Source organism: Myiozetetes cayanensis, unplaced genomic scaffold (assembly GCF_022539395.1).
Source record: "Myiozetetes cayanensis isolate MyiCay16 unplaced genomic scaffold, myiCay2020 scf9, whole genome shotgun sequence".
Taxonomy (NCBI): domain Eukaryota; kingdom Metazoa; phylum Chordata; class Aves; order Passeriformes; family Tyrannidae; genus Myiozetetes; species Myiozetetes cayanensis.
Genome location: NW_026088185.1, coordinates 22,326,124 through 22,344,995, shown reverse-complemented (window position 1 = coordinate 22,344,995; position 18,872 = coordinate 22,326,124). Strand labels below are relative to the sequence as shown.

The following is an 18,872-nucleotide window of genomic DNA, read 5'->3' as shown; positions in this document are numbered from 1 at the left end:
ATTATACTCAGCTGATGTCCAAGGGATTAGGGAAGAGCTGAGGAGATGGATGCGTGGCCTGATGGCTGTCTCCATGCAGCCCCTTGCCCATGGAGCTGGGGCAGCCCCTTGCCCACGGAGCTGCCTATAGTGTTTACCAGCTTACCTTTATTGCAAAGGGGCACTGTGAACTGCTCGCTTCTGCCCCTTGAAGAGGTGCGTTTTTCACAACAAAACAGGGAAGCTCATGCACTGGCACTGTGAAGCAGCCTGTGGGGGTCAGGGAAGGTCCCTCTGGAGTCCCTGTGAGCAACATGTGGGAGATGCCATAGCTGCCAGAACTGCAGGGACGTACCTGCTCACTTTCCTTCAGCATCTGTTAAGCCTAGATGGTCAGTATGATGGTCAGTACAAGGTATGGTGATTTAGGTGAGCCAGTTCTGTTTACTGATGTGCTTGTGTAGAAAGCAGGGATACGTATGTGCGCACAGGTTGGCAGACTGTGGATTTTTCTGGACACCCTTTGAAACTGGCCTGCTGGCATGATGCTTCTATTACTGAAAATTAGTTCTAGCAGGAATGCTGAATCATGTACTCCCCATAACCAGAAGATACAGTGGAATTAAGGTATCAGTCATTTGCTTTTATTTAGTGGTGTCTGTTTTGTTTTTTGGTTTTTGGGTTTTTGGTTTTTTTTAGTTTCTCATTTTGTTTTGTGTTCTTATGGCAGCCCAGGCAGTGATACCAGCAGGCTGGGCACTTCAGCATGATGCTTATTAGCAGTATTCTCCCTGATATTTATTTTAAGTTTCTATTCTAAATTTTAACCCATTCCTAAGTCTCTTTGTGAAGGGCTGCCTGACCAAAAAAAAAAAAAATCTTTAGTTGTGTTTTACACCCTTGAGATCTTTCCAGATTGCTGGTTTGTCCCCTCCCCATCTTAGTCATCCCATATTGTGCTAGACAAAATTAGCTCCTAACCTTTCCTTATAAATCAATTCCTCTAGCCCACTGGCAATTTTTGGTTGCTCTTCTCTGAGTTCCATCTGTTGTGGGTAATAGAGAAGCCTGGCAGGATCCGACTAGGTGTCCATCCAGCCTTCCTCCAAAGGTGGCACAGAGTAAGGAGCAAGTGGCCTCTAGTGGCCAGCCATCAATTAATGTACCAAAGGGAAGCAGCAGTGTTCCCAGGCTGTGGACTCTCTGTTCTCCAGAAAGCAGCAGAGCTGGTAGGGTTAGGATCAGAGAACATGCCTTCCATCCTCACCTCTCTCCTCCTCAAAGTGGCAAAGCCTCCAGACAGCTCAGCCCTGAGCCCTCTGGCTTGTGGTGCGCACACATCGCATCCTGCTTTCACAGGGTGGCGAGTGGGGCGTTGATAGAAACCCTGTGGGTACCTCGCAGCCCCTCTGAAATTTCAAAGCAAGTCCCCAGGGCTCTCTTACTTCTAGTATAACCATCTGGCCTGTAGTTGTTCAGCAGCATCATTCGAATGACATAGCTTCCGCAGAATTCAGAACAGCTGAATTCGGTGGGTAAAGAAAGACTAAGTGCTGGATTTTCCCTCCCTTTTAACTTGGTTTAGGCAGTCAGGCAATAGTTTTAAACTCCATGTAGCATCTTGCGAAGCTATGTCAGCAGAGAGTGTTGCATCCAGGAATTCTCCCAGACATGGGTTTCCTCCCTCCCAGAGCACAAATGTCCCTGCGAGCCTCTGCTTTGCTCCAGATGTACCTGAGCTTGACCTGAAACAAAGAACATTGCTTCACATCACCGCTGATAGTTTTTAGTTTCCTTCAGAGGCCCCACAAGGCACAGTGGGACAGAGGTGCCTCTGGTCCACAGAGGTGGAGCTGAGCATTAGCATTTTTGTAATAAAATTACCATTTTGCTAGTTTTTAGGGATTTTGCCTCTACAGGAGCTGCTGTCCAAAGCCCCATCATCTTTTTACTCCCTCAAGTAATTGTGCTTGTAACATGTTTTTGCAGACAGTCTGGAGCTGTGAATGTTCTGTTCCTTAAAAATATTCAATCCTTTCTTTAACAGACATGATGTCGTGGCCCTGCAGAGTGAGGTTCCCCTGCCAGGTCTTCCCACTAGAATAAAATGTTCCTTGCCTTCAGTTTCAAATGTGCTGCTGTTTGTTTTCATGGAATTATACCCTCTTCTTGAGTTAAATGCAAAAGAAAGTAAAAGCCATATATTACCCTTTTCTCTGTCATGTCTTCTACTAAAAGGCAACTCAGTCTCTGCCTACAGTTGATTTCCAGACCTTTCTCCTTTTTTTTCTGCTATCTCTCTTGGAACCCTTTTGCTCTATTTTCCTTGGAAAACAGGGTTTGAAGTTGAAGATTACAGCTTAAGATATACAGAGTGGATTAGGTGTTTTAATTCTTTTCTGCCTTGTTGCTTGTGGCCTGGGTGCTGCATTTGCTTAGATGTCTTGTCTTGGCAGCCTATTTCTCTTGAGCTGCTCAAGTCTTATTGAGGGATTACTGAAGAGTCCAACTATGTGTGTTTCAGGGGTTTCTTCCCTTATTTTTTGCCTTGTTCCTGATAATTAGGAGGAGGGACCAAAGGAGTATTGCTTCATCAGTGGTCAGATTAGCTCTTCAAAAACTTGCCTTACAGATGGCCCTGGGATTTTTGGTTTGAATAAGCTCTTCAGGTAGGCAGAGTAACCAGAGACTGTAGTAGCACCTTCTAGAGATCTTCAAAGATAGAAGGGATGATGAAGTGGCCTTACTGGTGTCACCTTTACACCATCTATTTTAGTGTTTTAGTGGCCTGTCTTGAACAGTGTCCCTTACTAGGTACTTCAGATGAGATAGTAAGAAACCCCTCTGCAGATAACCAGGACATAACCTATAATATTTATTCCAAAGCTTTCAAGCTGGAGAATAGCTTGTTCTAAAAGATGGGTTTAACTTCTTGTACTTGTCTTTGTCATAAATATTTATTTTATAAAAACTTGTTACCAGAGAGATGGTCAAGCTATTCTCTGACTTTGCAGTTTTTTACTCCTTGATGACATCACTGAGAAAAATGTTTTCTTTTGCCAGTTTTTAATTCATTTGTATTCTACCTTTGTAGTTTTAACAAATGTCCCTTTTCTTGAGCTGTGAGCTGATGACGCGTTGCCTCTCCTTGAGCCCAAAGCACTGTGTATGTGCTTACATCTTCTCTCTTTTTTTATATGAGTTCAGATGGGTTTTTGGAGGCCAGCATCTTCCCAGAGCTAGTCTCTCTCTCATCTCTAGTTCTTCCTGGGGTGCAGCTCATGCTGAGCCCAGCCTGCACTGTTGCAGTAGATGATACGACTACAGCTGTTTGTGTGTTAGTTTCTATCCCCATTTCTTGTCAACCATGGCACCTCATTGCCTTCTTCACTTGCAGTTGTATATTGAGCAGATTGCACCCTTGGGCTGCCCACAGGTTCTTCTGTGTCCCTTGGCCCTGCTGGTTCTGACAGGGCCCAGACCTGCAGCCTGAAGGTTGGCCTCTTTGCCTGTAACTTGTGTTGTTTGTGGTGTTTGAATGATTAACTGTTTGTCCTTGTGCTATCTCTGTGGCCTGCACAGATCTCCCTGAGGTTCCTTCTGGCCTTTTTTGGGATCTGCCCAATAAAGCTGGGTTCCACAGGACCACTCTGCTATCTGCTCTTGGCATGCCCCCCGCAGCAACCGATCTCCCCAACTTTATTTTTCCCTCGTGATCAATCACACAGCTTGGCACAAATGTGCTGGTGGAGACGTATCTGATCATGAAGCCTTTCTTTCTCTTGCATAGCTCATGCAGGAGTTATATGTAGCTGCTGTCTCCGTCAGTCCCTCTGACCTTCCAGAGGAGGACAGGGTCCCATCTCCCCCTGAACTGTTGGAGCTGGTGGCCAAAGCAGTGCGGGCTGGGCCACTCACCCAGCACACTGTCGGGGACAGGCCTGTCCTAGTGATGCCGGGGAGGTTCCCCGAGGGCCGGTGAGGTGACCTCTCTGGGTCAGGAGCCAGGGGGGTTGAGGGCAGTGGCCAGCAGTCTCCCACGACATTCCCTTGTCCTGCCCTCTCTCCACAGGTTATGCCACTCTCCAGGTTTGCTGGGTGCCTGCCGGTGAAAGAGAAGGGTTGATATTTTGCCCAGGCCCTTAGGTCCTGAACCAAAATGGCAGCTGGAGAGTCCCCTCCCGTAGGAGATGTCTTCATCGACCTGCAGCAGGTGAGGTGGGAATCCAGCAGCAGTGCGGCCGTCTCTTCTCCAGGGACCATGCTCCTGCCAGGATGAGAGCAGGACTGGTGTCCTGGCAGCGTGCTGCAGGAGGAAACACAGCCTGTGTTCACCAGGGACAGGTCTGCACTAAGGGTGCCCCAAGGCTGCTCACGAGCCCCCATCCACTCTGTGCAGACAGCAAACTGTGGCCCAGAAAACCCAGAGGTTGCTCCGTGGGGTCCCTGTGCCTTCATATGCCATTAGGTGGGATAGGCAAGTGGCAGGAGGAGCTGGACAGCTTGTAAATAGACAATCTATATTTAGGCTGGGCTTGGAACACCTGTGTGTGCTAAGGTGAGAGGAGAATCGGTGTCACCCACAAATACAAAGCTGCTCCCAGGTCGGAGCTGGGAACAGCTGAGGGATGCAAGGAGAGGCACAGCTCGGCTAAAGCTGCCTTGCTCCCTCTTTCTGCCTAGCACAGACAGATTTGTCACAGTTGGGTCTCCTCCTGTTTCCATGGAAACACGGGAGTCCACAACAGCTCCACGCTGGCATTTCGGCTATATTGATGGAAAATTTTACCAGCTGCAACTGCTCAGGAGACAGAAAGGACAGGGGTCACCTGGTAATGCTCATCTCAGGACGTTCCCACTGGCAAAAAGCAGAGAAGTGCCCATAGCCTGAAACAGGAGGAAAATGGGAGGAAAGCCTGAAGAAAGCATCCAAGGGGAATGAGCAGTCCCTAGTGTGTGAAGGAGTGGTGGCAAGGCACAGGATGGTCAGTGATCCAAGGGCAGCTCACCAGAGCAGGGATGCTGTCTCTAAGGGGAAATGCAGAGGAGGTTTAAGAATGAGAGGGATGGCAGACTGGACAAGGGGAAGGCCAGAGGGCAGCAGTTAAATAAGAGAGAAAGTCCAGCCTAACAAAAGCTGCACATCTCCTCTAATGGGAAAGACAGGCACTGACATAAGCCCCTGATACCTGCTGCTCAAGGGAGGTGTAGAGGAACTCTAAAGCGTTTCTGCAGAGTGTGCCTTGGAGCTTGCTGATCTGTTCTGCCTCTTGGTTTTGAGCACAGCTGTGCCTCTATGTGAGAAACTATGCCCCAGCCCTGTCTTGTGGAGCCTGCTCCTCTTAGCAAGCCAGCACTGTTTGCAGGGCAGGAGAATCCAGAGGGCTGAAGGGTCTGTCATGTTTGATTCTTATCTGGCGGTTTCTGTGCAGGGCAGAGATCGCGCAGAGAAAGCCTCTCCTGGTGCCGAGGACGATGAGGACTTGGATAAGACTTTGTCAATCGAGAGATTTGGGGACCTCATAAGCAAGTCAGCATCAAGCAATCTGGAGAAGCAAAGCCGCAGCTACAGTGAGAGAGATTTTGAATGTATGTAGGTTTGAACTGTTGTACCCATTTCCACCCTCACTGCCAACCCACACGTGCTCTGCAGCCTTGTGCTGAGACCCTGCAGATTGTATTAGCCTGCTATTCACTTCCTCCCTCCAGAGCGTTCCCAAAGTGCTATGTACACACAGTTTAGCACTCGTGCCCACGGCCTGTTCCCAGTCTGTTCCCTTTTTTCTCTGTCTCCACAGACGTAGCTACTGCACAGCCCACGCAGCAGCGTAGCTCCCCGGGGTGTTCAGTCACCCCGTCTTAGCGACCTCTGCAACTACTTCCCCAATATTGGAATTTCCAGATTAAAAGAATTTTTCTTCCTTGTGGCTGCAAAGAAACATCCAAATATGACCAGAAGCCAGGCTGTCCTCCTCAGTCTGAAAGCAGATGGCCCCAGTCAGACATGCCTATATATTTCTGAATAGAAACCATCAGGCTTATCTGATCAAAGAAAGGACTGAAAAATAAAAATAGAGTGTGAATTTAAAGTGCTATAGCTATCTCACCTCAGTTCCTCTGAGCAGCATATTTATTCCTCTAAATGCCCTTCCATGATGGAGGCAAACGTCTGCCCAAACTCACCTTGGCTGTTAAATGAGGGTGTACCCACAAGAGTGACTGTAAGCTCTTGCCTGGTGTAGGTGGGTTGTGTTACTTTGTAGTAAAAGCACTGAAGGGCACAAAGAGGCCCACGTCCAGCAGTCTGTTTGTGTGGCAGACACATAGCAATGGTTGGGATAGTTTCCCAGTCTGTGGTTCTACACAGTCACATATTGCTTATTTTCCAGCTTGGCTTTGATGGGATACAACCTTGGGAACATTATGTCCCAAGTACATCACCAGGCTGTTTTCTGCTTGGCCACTCATTTCCAATGGCTGTTGTAAAAGTTTACTGGTAAAAGTCCATTACTGTAGTGCACTGCAGCTGCTGGTTTCTGCTTGTGTCATTTCTCTGCAAAGGCTCCATTCAAATAACACTTCCCACCTGAGCTCACAGTCACTCGTGCACATGGCTGCAAGTTGCTAATAGCTTTGCTGTGGGTTGAATTCCTGCCCTGTGTCCATAGGACCTACCTGCTCAGAAGCTCTGCCTGTGTGTGCAGGTGTGTGGGTTGGCTTGGAGGACATGGGCAATCTGCTTGAGCATGCATGGCAGAAGCTTCTTTGAAAATTTGACTAGAGATTTGTACTGTTTGGTTTGGGGTTTTTTTCCCTTTTTAATAAGAGAGTCCTTCTTCCTTTGTCAGAATCAAGCTTGTTTTCCTCTGAGCTCCTGATGTATTCCTGTTGCCTAGGACTACATCAACCCTGGTTATCAGAAGTTTTATGCAGTTTGTATTCATAAAGCTGGATGGAGGTGAATGCCCTCTAGGCTTAGAAATGTTTCCTGCTCTAGTCAAAGCCAGGAATTCCTAATATGTAGGCTCTTCCTTCTGGGCTCCCTATCAAAATTACTTTTTCATATCTCTTGTATGAAGTTCACCAAGTAGTGTAATCAAACATCTGGGACACTGGTTTGGCAGTAACTTTCCATACAGGCAGGCAGTGCAAAGAATGGAGCTGGGAAAGAGGGCAGCGACTGAACACACAGGAGGACAGGGAGGAAGAAGAGGGAGGCATGGATCCTTTTGTATTGAGGAGAGGTGTGTTTTTCCCACCTCCAGCCCAACTCAGTGAAGATGTGATCAGTTGACACAGGACAGCTGAGTGCAGGGGTGAGGAACAGTTGCTCCCTCTGCTGTGCCAGATCACACCACTTAGCATCACTGCCCTTTCCTGCAGCGCAGGGCTTCGGTTTTCTTCTGATCGTAAATGTAAATGTTTCTGTTTTGGGCTGATGTGAACAAGCCAGAAGGGAAAGATGGGCTGTGTCCTCACCAGCAGCTTTGTCTTGTAAAAGGAGCAACGTGTGTATAGTTGGGGCCTTCCTTGCTTCTTACGTTAAAATTTTATCCCTGGCCTATCAGTGGCATGCAGAGCAGTGCTGTGGAAGTACAGCAGCAGGACAGGAGGATCTTTCTGCCAAATCTTATGAGTGAAATAGGGTACATCAGGCTAAGTCAAAGAGAAAGAACACTTTTGAGGGAAAAGTGTTTATAAGGAGCCCAACTCTTTCCGACTTGTAGATGTCTGACCATTCCCATCTCCTCTAATCTAGTCACAGGTCTCTCCTGCTGAACGAAGGGGATGTGTGAAATATCCCTGCAGTTCCCAAGGGGGGAAACAAGGGAGAAAAGACTTGAGAAACCAAAGGAAAGGAAACATGACAGCAGAACAATGAACCTGCCTGGCTCTCCCAGGGAGAAGGTTACAGCTTCCATTGAAAATGTCCTTTGAAGGTAGTTTTTGCTGTAAACAGATTTTGCTGCCATGTCACAGGAAAGCTGGGAAGGAACCAAATCAAAATAGACTGAAAACAATTCCTCAGGAAGAGCTACCGAGCAACACCTCCTTGCCAAGTGGCTAGTGCCCCCTGATTTCAGTGGTGCCGGGTGCAGCTCCAGGACCTGTGCATCCTGCAGACTGTCTATGGGAGGCTTTGTGCCTGCAGATAGACCTGGCAGAAATGGCTTTCCTTTCTGTCATGGGGAGATGCTGAGTTTGCCCTGTTACCTGCCTGCTGCATTGCCTTTGTTTTGGAGTAAGGGTTCAGAAATGCCCTTAATTTCTTCTCACTCTGTAATTCCCATGACACCCAAGTCAAGCCTGTATGAATTTCTCGTTGTAGATTAGTTTAAAGAAAAGTCCTCCTGCCCTGTTTTTTTTACACTGATTTTTAAAAGACAGCCTCCTAATTGAATCTGCATTTCAGAGGCTGATGGACACACGCCCTTACAGTACCTGGAGCGTGGACTTAGGTTGCCTCTGCACTAAAAGGCTTGGTCTGTTTTTCCTGTGTCTATGGAGGAAGGACTTTCTGTCAAAGCCTGGGGGATAAATAACATCTATTTAATAGCATCTATTTAACTCAAAGAACACTGTGCAGAAATCATAGCATCACAGAAGCATTTAGGATGGAAAAGACCTTTGAGATCATTGAGTCCAGCCATAAACCTAGCACTACATCCACCACTAAGCCATGGCCCTAACCACTAGGTTATCTTGCCTGCTTGAGATTGCAAGGGTATGTTGCCTCTAGCAGGTCACCACAGCTCTGTGCAGCCATGCGAATGGCTTTCGGCAACACTGGGAGAGGATTCCTGTCTTCCCCAGGACTGTGGAGCTGTGTTGGGGTGGTTTGGCACTGCACAAGGGCTACCTCCCCACCTACCCCAGGCTGGACACAGCCTGCCACATCACTGAAAGAGCTTTGCTATGTCCCTGCGGGCTGGTGGCTCTCCTTGCCCTTCCTGGCCCTTGATCTCCAGACCATGCTGTTTCCTGGAGGGGCGCCTGGCAGGTTCCTCCCAGCCTCTTCCTGCCCCTGACTCTCTTTTTCTCTCTCAGTCCACCGCCAAACCTCGCACCACATCCATCATCCCCTTTCCACTCACCTCCCTTCTGCCCTCAAGTTCCAAAAGAGGCCCCCCCGTGCCAGCAGGAGAAAAAAAAAGAGGAGGAAAAAGAAGAAAACCTCAGTACCCCCTCGGAGGTCACCCCTACCATCCAGGAAGAGGACGAGGAGGGAGGAGAAGAGGAGGAAGAAGAGGAAGAAGAAGAAGAGGAAGAAGGAGAATCTGAGGCAGAGGAGGTCCAGGAGAAAGAAATCTCTGCCGAGTCTGAGGGTGAAGCTCGTGGGAAGGAAACATCCCCTAAGCTGGAGCCCCCAAGTAAACCAAAGGCAAGGCCAGTGCATCCCTACCTGGATGGGGCTTGGAGGCTGGGGGGAGGTGGAGGGAGGGGTTCCAACAAGTATGTTGCTCAGTGGGAAGAAGGTGTAGCTGTGCAGTATTGTGATAAGAGTGTTTTTATCCTTGCCTAGCAGAAATGGGCACTGGGGGACAGGGACAGGTAAGTCATTGCTTGGGGTGGATGCTGAGGAGAGCATGCTTGACTGTTTTGGGGGTGTAAGATCCATGGGGAAAGATCAATTTGTCCTTGGGATTTATATGTTGGTGAGGGGCTCAGTGTGACCAGTCCCAGGGTATGGGGTATAAGGGGCAAGTTGATGTTGCCTGTTCGGGGAGATGGTGACATGGGGAGGATCTGCATGCCAAGGATTGGGGTGAAGGCTGCCTGCTCCAGCTGTTGTTATCTACAGGACTGTTGTCTCTGCAGTTCACTGTCGGCAGCGATGAGGAGGAGTCCAGCGGTGCTCTGGCTCCCGCACAGTTCCACGTGGAGGAGGAGTGTGGCATCCTGTCCCCCATGCCTCGTTTTGCTGACCTTCTGCAGGACAAGGGCCCTGCCTCCCTCTACAGGTAGGTGAGCGTGCCAAGCTGCTTGCTGCTCCCCCTGCCTCAGGGTCGCTGCACAGAGTCTGTCCCCATGGGTAGTAGCTATGCCCAGCCTGAACTTGCTTGCTGAGCCAGAGGGGACATGGGGCCCAGAGGGAGAACAGCTGTGAGTAAAAGGGCTACTCTTCAGTGGCACAGCCACTCCGTGGGACTCCTTCAACATCCTTGGGTCTGTGGGATCCCTAAGGTATGGGTTTGGGGGGGCACTGGGCTGTGCAACTGGAGTGCCCTTCCTCCTAGCTAATTTATGCTATTGTGCTGACCTGCAAGCTGGGAAGCCCCAGGAGGGAACTGTGAGGCCATTGAATCAGAGGTGGGTCCCCAACACTGACCATAAGCTGATCCCACTCTGTGGTGGAGGAGAGGAAGAGCAGAAGGGACACCCTTTAGGCTTTGGGACAGGTGACTCCTGGCTCTACTTCTTCTCAGGGACTTTTTGGTCAGGGCTGGGACCCTGAGGGCCATTGCCCATCCTCATTCACCCCATTTGCTACCATCGGTCCCTTTGGTTTCTACAGCCCCCCTGGGCCTCGAGAACGTCTGTCACGTGGGTGGGAGAAGCGCAAGCCCTGGGGCCAGGTGGCGAGTGGACAGCGGGTTACCTATGACTTGAAGGAGAGGATGTGCATCGGCAGCATGACCACACTGGAGAGTGCAGCGTACCAGCGTGTCCCCACGGATGAGGCCGAGGCCCAGATGCTGGCATCCGCTGACTTGGACGGCATGAAAAGTGAGGCTTTGCAACACTACCTGCATTACCTGTGTGTGTGTGTATCCTTTTGTCCTGTGCTTCTCTCTGCTTTGCCCTCTTCCCTAGCAATCTCAGGCGTGGTCTTCAGCCTGTCACAAGACCTGATCCTCACTTCCCTCAGACCCTGCATTTCGAACAGTATTTCATCTCTGTCAGCTTTGCATTGTCCACAGCACCTATCCCCATGTTTTCAGCATCTGTACTCCCACCCACTCAATGAATGCTTGCTCCTCCACCCACCCCACTGCCCTCTCTGATTCAGGGCTCCCAGCATTTCCCTGAGACCCAGCTCTCTCGTCTCCTGACACACTTTCCTAGCAATCAGCCCTCTGTGTGACACACCAGCTCTGGTATTGCAGAAAACCTGAGGTGAGGAGCCTCTCCTCTCCTCGGCTCTCCTGGCAGAGGCAGCTGCCCCCTCTGGAGTGCCTCAGAAGGGGACTGCCCCTATGCGTGGCACGAGGACAGAGAGAAGAGACGTCATGGAAATGCACGCTCCGGGCCCGAGGACATGGAGAATTCAATAGGTTGCTCTGCAGGCTGGAGAGGGAGGGAGACACCAGAGGGGAGTGAGGGAGAGAAGCAGTGCTGCACACACAGCCTGGCTGTCCCCAGGCCACGAGTGCCGCATCCCTGGGCATCTGGCACAAGACCCCACGGCAAAGCGAGGACGCTGCTCCTGAGGAGTTGGTGGGGCAGCCCCCACGGAAGCATCCCTGGGTGGAGCCAGCCTTTCTGGAACCTCGTCAGTCCTCAGGGCTTCTGCAGCCGGCACCTTTGTGCCCCATGAGGAGGTGAGCGAGGCGCCGGGGCTGTCCCCAGGGCTGCGGTGAAGCCCCTCCCAGGGGGCAGCTTGCTTTGCACACATCAGCCTGGCTACCCTGCTCCCTCATCTGAAGGCGAGCGGTTCATGACACCTGACCCCTGACCTTCACAAGGACAAAATGACAACCCTTCAAGAGAGAGAGGAGCCAGCGAAGGAATCGGGAGGGGGCAGCAGCCCGGAGGTAGCGATTAGCACTCATATTCGCAACTCACTCAGCTATGAAGACTTTGATGAATTTGCCTTCAATTTTGAAGACTATGATTTATGGGAGGCCATCAGAAACCATCTGGGCTACCCAGGCGGGGAGCCCACCTGTAAGTACTGGAGCAGTGACCCTACGGTTGCAGCTGTAGCTCAGAGCCCCCAGTACAGTGCATATCTCCTTCCTGTGTTTGCTGTCTGCACCCTCTCCATGTCAACTTGGTCTCCTGGTTTAGGGGAGGTACGGTCTTGCCCCACCGTGTGCCTGGGGACACTGGAGATGCTGCTTGATGTCTGTGTGTCTGTTCAAGGTCTTAGTACAGATCTGTGTCACAGTGTTGAGGTGCTTTACTGTGTGTGTCTCGCTCAAGCAGCTCCGGAGGCAGCTGCATCTTGCTGTTTGTGCTTATCAGGATGTGGCCCATGCTGTGGCCAGAGAAAAAGCAGCTGCTTCGAGGTGTGTATAAGGACAAAGAGATTTCCTTTTCCATCTGTAGCACAAGGTGACAGTGTGCTGCTGCTCTGTTTGCTGGAATTTGAGTCGAATTGCGGATCTGACAGCGGAGGTGGGTATCGGGTTCTCAGCTCTGCACCACAGCCTAATGCCCAGAGAAAAAAATAACCTAATCCCTGTGTCTGTAGGCTTGAGCGTGGCTGTGAAATTAGCTGATGGCAGGCTGGCTGGAAGGGGGAAAAGAGGAAGGAAACAAGAGTGGGAAAAGCAGGGTAGGAGAGGATAGGAATCCTCAGAGTGAAAAATATCTTTCTATTCTCCACATTTGTTTCTATACTTGCAACATCCCTTGCAGAGGGATCTCTGAGCCATCCTGGGGACCTCACAGAAAGCAGAGCCTCACTCCCACTGTCACACAGGAGTCCTTCCTTAGCAGATGGTGGTAACTCACAGTAAAAAGGTGGCTTTGTGACTCACCTTGGGAATGATAATGTTCATAGCCATAGCTTTGTGGTGATTCTCCAAGTGTCCTCATCTGGATTGTGTGTTAATTTTTCAAGGGATTTTAGGAGTGCACATGGGAGGTTGATGTGGTCCCAGAGCTAACCCACTTATGGCTTTGCACACAAGAGTGGGAAGACAGAGGGCTTGCAACAGGAACTTAGAATGACTTGGTTTAGCTTCTGGCTCTGCGACAGACTCTCTGTGTGATCTCAGGCAAAACACTTAATTTCCCCTGCCTCCTAATCCCAGCATCGTGTTCTCTTTGTCATCTGTCTCATCTTACAAGCCTTCAGGGAAAAAATGTCTGCCTATGTGCTTCTGCAAGGACCAGCAAGTGGAGATTAGCTTCTGGCTGGCTTTTACAGTAACAAGTCTGCTACTTGTTACTCTAAATTGATAGAGGGTATAATAGTAGCAAAGTTCAAAATAGAAACCTGGAGCAAATTTGTCCCATCAACTGTCCCAAGCTGAGTGAACCGTACATTAAAAGTGTAAGAAATTTCCCCGAGTTCACCTGGAAAAGGATGGCTATTCTTGGGAAGGTAGTAGGGGCACATCACTCCCTAACGTGTGGTATACATCACTTGTAAAGTGGGGAAATTTGGCTTGCTATCATTTAACGCATTCATTGGTTGCTACAGCTAATATTGCAGGTGCTTGAAACAGGATGCACTGTACAGTCAACTCTTAATTATTTCTGTATAATGAATTCACACTGTGGATTAATCCTGCAGAGAGAGATGGCAGAGTCAGACACGGAAGAGACACCAGAGACTGTTCTGTGCATAACCAATTCACTTTTGGCAGTGCCACTTGCTCAGCTATTCACTCCATGGCAGTCCCTCTTCCAGGACCAACTCAGATCCAGGAGGAACGAATTGCCTTTTGAGCAGAGTTGAGTCTGTGGTCTCCTTGCATTCTTTAAAATGTTCAGAGCGTGGGGAGTTCTGGGCAGGGATACCTGGGTGGCAGCAGGGATGAGCTGGGGTCCAGCTGTTCCTATCACACTGAATTCAGCATCAACCAGGGGAGACTTCGGCTTTGTGCAGGACAGGACAGTAGCTTTTTCTAGAAGCCAGCATAGCATTGTGTCTTATGGCATGTTGATTAGCATTTTGTTTAGTCTAGTTTTAAATATTTCAAGAGATGGAGTTTTAATCTTTTTTTCTTGCTACAACTTAACCATTGGGGTATATGGGCAGTGTGCACCATCCCTGTGATGCCAGGATAGCAGGTTGCTCTCTAGTACTGATACAAATATTCTGCTGCCTCTTTCTGGTATTCCTGTTTGTGGATCAAGGGAAATGAAAAGAAGGAAGTGGGAGCTAACACACAAATGGAAGGCAGTTGCCTGCTGAGTTGGACTGACTAGCACAGCCACTCTGAGGGAAGGCTTTAACCGGTGCAAATTCATATTTGTCATATTCAGGCTTAAGCTGGTGGAAAAGGAACTTGGTCATCTGAAGAAATCTGACTTCTGTGGAAGTCAACAGGGGAAGATCTTCTGGAGGACACTGTAGGAGAAGCTGTGTGGGAGGGTGACATAGTAGTTTGTTGTAGTGGAGCTACCACAGGAATCTCTCTCTGTCCTCTGACATTGTCACTGTCTCATGCTCATATCCTGGGGAGCAAGAGCTGTGTTCCCTGGGGAGTTTAGCTTCAAGCAAGAAGGGCAGACCTATACCCTGGACATATCACCCTTTGGTCTCAGTCCAAGATTCTGTCCTGAATAAGTACCCCAGACTTAGGTGCTTTCTTCAGCTTGACTTTCATTTGGGAAAAGCATCAATCTCACAGAACACAGAAAGGGTCTCTGTGAGCAGCCTGGAGCACCTCAATTGGGCTTTGCATGGGACTCCCAAAAGCCAGTGTCCTTTTCCTAAGTTAAGCCAGCGTGTCCACGCTGCCCCTGTAGTTGTATCCCCCAGTTGGCATCTCAGTGGCCACCAGCACTGCCAAGGGAGAGCAGCAAAGTGGATTTCTCCTTAGTCTTCTGCAGTGCTCTGGAGGTATGCCTTCACCACTGCACTCCAACCTTGGCAGCACTCTGGCTCTTGTCCCTGTCACTGAGTGTGGGAGTCACTGGAGGCTCCGTGAGGAAACTTGGCTCCTTGTGTTTTATCTGTCCTCCAGCCATTTGCTGGCTGAGACTAGAAACGTGAATGCTTTCTAGGCCTGTTGCTGAAGAGCACTGTGTAATAAGTTCTCATCACCATAGGGAAAGCTTGCTGTGTTCTGGGTGAGCATTCTGGCTTGCTGGGCAGAGCGTACTCTGGCCCTGGTCTTCCAAGGACATGGTGAGAATGAGTCCTTGGGTGCATAGGACAATCAGAAGCTGCAGGGATTGGAGCAAAGTTGCCAGATACCAAGATCATCTGCCCGATGGACTGCTTGTTTTGTGTACAAACTCAAAAAGAGTGTGATAAAGAGGCTACTGTGCACACAGGAACTCAGAAATTCATGCAAAACTCCACAGAAGCCCCACACATGCCCAGCTCCCAGAAATGTTTGTAGTGGTAGGCAGTTATTGGCTCCTATCGATGTTGCAGTGTAGTAAGTGGAGCAGGGAGGAGTCCCACCGTCAGCAGGACGTGCATCAGTAGGGCAGCCAATGGGGGAAAATGCCCTGAGGCTCAATATTGATTCATTTTATATTTAATTTAGCGACCCAGATTTCCAAAGTGCAAGGCCATGGTATGCCTGGCCCAATGCTGGGTGTGTCTTTCCATGCCAGATGTCCATGAATGTTTCCCTACAGCATCAAAGGGACTATTCAGCCTTCAAATGCAGTGCTTTTTCCTGCCTCTCATGCCTTGAGAGCTGCAGGTCTTCAAGCTAAGTGCAGAAGACCTTGGCATTGTTTTACAAGCAGGGTCAGCAAACCTTGATGGACCAAAGCTGAGGAAGAGCCCTCACTTCATGATCTACTTGGTGGAGCCTGCCCATCCTGGAGGCAGACCAGGTCTACCCGTGCTGAGAAAGATACATTTGCTGTCTCTGGGTAGTGTCCAGGGAAACTATTCTCCATGGCAGGCTGTCGCCCAGCTGCTCTTTTTCCAGCATGGCAAAGAGGGTTGGCACAGTTGTGACTGAATCATTTTGGTGGGCACTGGTTTGCCGACAGCACTGGTAGCTTGGTGGTTGGTCTGTACTGCAGCCTTAACAGCCTCTCTAGAGGTTTTGTTTCTGCCAGCCACTCTCTAATGCAGACCTTTCTGAGGGCATCACAGCAGCACTGCAGAACGTCTAGAAGCAGCAATAGCTGGAGTTCACTGCCCAGCCTCTGTGCCAGCCCCAGCTGCAGTGTTATCCTACACTCTCATTGCACAATTAAATAAAAGTCATTAATATTTCCTTATGTCTCCCAGACCAGCAGCTAAATATCCTTCCCCTTCACTGCCCTTTTTGCTTGCTGAGGACCAGGCCTTCCTCCAGTGCAAGAGATGAGCCACAGCCAGGTGCCTGCCTGTGCTATCTGGGGTGCAGAGCTGTACAGACAAGGCTGCACATTGGTTTTTTTTTTGAGGGAGCGTGGGGAGGGTTCACACACCTCTTGTTTGGGTACCATGAATAAAAGCTTTCGTGATGAAGCTCCAGCATATGCGCAACCTGGGAGGAAGCCTTCCTTGTGAAGAAATTAACTTACAGGCATCTGGAAGAGCTGAAAGTAGGCAGATGAGGCAGTAAGGATCTTCAGAGGTCTGGAAGATGATGGTGAGTTCTCCAGCTGCCAGGACTTTGATAGCGTAAGCTAATGAAAGAAATGTGTGCTTGGATGTGTTTCCCTGCCAGACAGTGTGTATCCACTAGACAAATCAGTGGTCTTTTTTTCTTTCCTATGTCTTCAGGCCACCGTTTTGAAGATAACCCTGGTGTGAGGAGGCATCTGATGAAAAAACCATCTCGGAGTCAGACCACCAGGACAAGCAAAAAATTAGCATCAACTCCATCTGTCAAGAAAAAGAAGAAGAAGAAGAAGCTGGATAGAAAGCCCCATGAGGTATCCATGTGCTGTCCTCCCACACTTGTTCAGAAACCATAAATCAGGACTAGAAACATGCAGTTTATAAAGTGATAAATGCATTTCAATATAATTAATTCTTTACATGACCTTGAAGGTGACATTTCAAGCTATTATCCATTATTTTGAGGGCTGAAAATACACTTTTTTCAATAAAAGTAGAGATTTCCCTGGAATTACAAAGCCTTGACCTTAGGAAAGACATTAAAATGTCCCAGAAATGGTAGTGTTGTTGTGGAAATTGGCAGCATGGTAATATCGTCATCTCTGGTAAGTGTGGAAAATTCTGGGGGAAACCAAGAAGGAGGCAGATGACAAAATTGTCACAGTTTGGTGGAAAGGGATGCAGCAATGCATCATTCTCTCTCGTCTGCCCACACCATCTGACTTGAAGCTTTCTGGTGCTCTATGTGCTGATGGAAGCTTCTGCCACGCTGTCAGTGATATTTGTCCTGGCTGCTTCTGTCCACTAAAGCCTCTGGTTAACTACAGCAGGCTTGCTCAGGCAGTGCTTCAGACCAGGCAGTACCTTGAGAACAGAGCTCAGGCTTTTTGTGTGTTACTGGTAGAGCTGTATTCATCAGGGGAGGTCTCATGTTCTGGCTGTAATTTGCACTAGGTGTTTGTGGAGCTGAATGAGCTGGTGGTGGATAAGAACCAGGAGATGCACTGGAGGGAGACGGCCCGCTGGATCAAGTTTGAGGAGGATGTGGAGGAGGATACAGCAAGGTGGGGGAAACCCCATGTAGCTTCACTGTCCTTCCGCAGTCTGTTGGAGCTCAGGAAGACGATTGCCCACGGTGAGTCAGGAGCAGCAGGCCAGGGTTGGGCTCTGGCTCTGGTTTTGCTGGATAGCTTCTGTCACTGTTTGGCTCTTCAGTGGAGGCACACAACAGTATCTGTGTCCAGGCTCCATGTAGGGTCTGTGGGGACATCCTGCAACCTGTTTGGCAGGGTTTACATTAGCCCAAGGGTTCCTATGTTGGTTCCATGCTCTGCTTCACTGCTCTTGGGCGCGTGGCAGCTGCAACACCCAGCTGTGTCTCGGCTGAAAGGTCTTGGACCCATCTTTGGTGTGAAAGGGAAAGTTTGGTCAGAGCAGGAGACTGAAACAAAAGGAGATACCAGAGTGATCAGTGCATCTTGGAGATTTTGGGTTCTCTTGGGATGAGAGTTTACAGAAAGGACCTGGGGCACCTGGACTTGGGGCATTTCTCATCTGAGAGACTCTATGAGCCTGGCTCCTGGTGGAACAGCTGTGTCTACAGAGTGTGCATGCAGTGGGGAGCATTGCACACTAGGAGCAGGGCTCTTCCCCTCTTGATGGCAGGTGCTGTCCTCCTTGACTTGGAGCAGACCACTCTGCCTGGCATTGCACACCTCATGGTGGAGACCATGATCATCTCTGACCAGATCAGAGCAGAAGACCGAGCCAACGTGCTGCGCGCCCTGCTGCTGAAGCACAGGTGGGTGGCACATGGATGAGGGCTCCCACGGATCGGGGATTACCTGTGAGCCCTGGGTGGCAAAGGAGGCAGGTCCTCTCATGGCCACCACTCTCCCCCCGCAGCCACCCCAATGATGAGAAAGAGGGCTTCTTCCCAAGAAATCACTCCAGCTCCAGCATGAACTCCATCGTGGGGAACCACCACCACAACCACACCACAGACACCTGTGTGCCCCTCATGGGGGAGGAGCGCATTGAGATGGCCGACCCCAAGGCCAATGAGACCGAGTGCAAGGAGGTGAGGGGGTACTGTTTCTTTTTCCACATTCCAGGGATAACTGTTGGCTGACAGCAACCCTTGGCACCCACCTCTGGGCCTCTTCATGGGGGAACAAGGTGGGAACAAGGCAGCACCCACCTTGTATGCAGGGACAGCTCCCCTGGATCATCCAGAGCACTGGAAATCGGGTCGCTGCATTATGATTTTGGAACCTAATTTTAGCTTTGCACTGTATGCGGATGTCTGCTTGAGCATGTAATGGCAGCAACAGCACTGGTGCTTGCAGGGTGGCCTTTGCTGGGAGGGTGCCTTGCCTGTGAACAGGATGTTGGGTGTGCAGCCAAGGCAAGCCCAGCTGCAGTTATGCCAGAGGGGTGTAAGGCCCTGTAGAGAGACCAAAGTGTGGGGATT

The 18,872-nt window shown here is 49.8% G+C and overlaps 1 protein-coding gene across 1 annotated transcript in view; it reads left to right on the top strand.

Moving 5' to 3' along the window:
• The first annotated feature begins 4,051 nt into the window (after positions 1-4,051).
• SLC4A3 (solute carrier family 4 member 3) overlaps positions 4,052-18,872 on the top strand; it is a 28,693-nt gene continuing 13,872 nt past the window's right edge. Inside the window, 10 exon segments of the mRNA XM_050339326.1 lie at positions 4,052-4,192; positions 5,412-5,568; positions 9,028-9,156; positions 9,159-9,361; positions 9,799-9,941; positions 10,496-10,707; positions 16,562-16,713; positions 17,354-17,534; positions 18,065-18,200; positions 18,305-18,479. Coding sequence (XP_050195283.1) covers positions 4,139-4,192; positions 5,412-5,568; positions 9,028-9,156; positions 9,159-9,361; positions 9,799-9,941; positions 10,496-10,707; positions 16,562-16,713; positions 17,354-17,534; positions 18,065-18,200; positions 18,305-18,479 — 1,542 coding nt within the window. The 5' untranslated portion in view covers positions 4,052-4,138.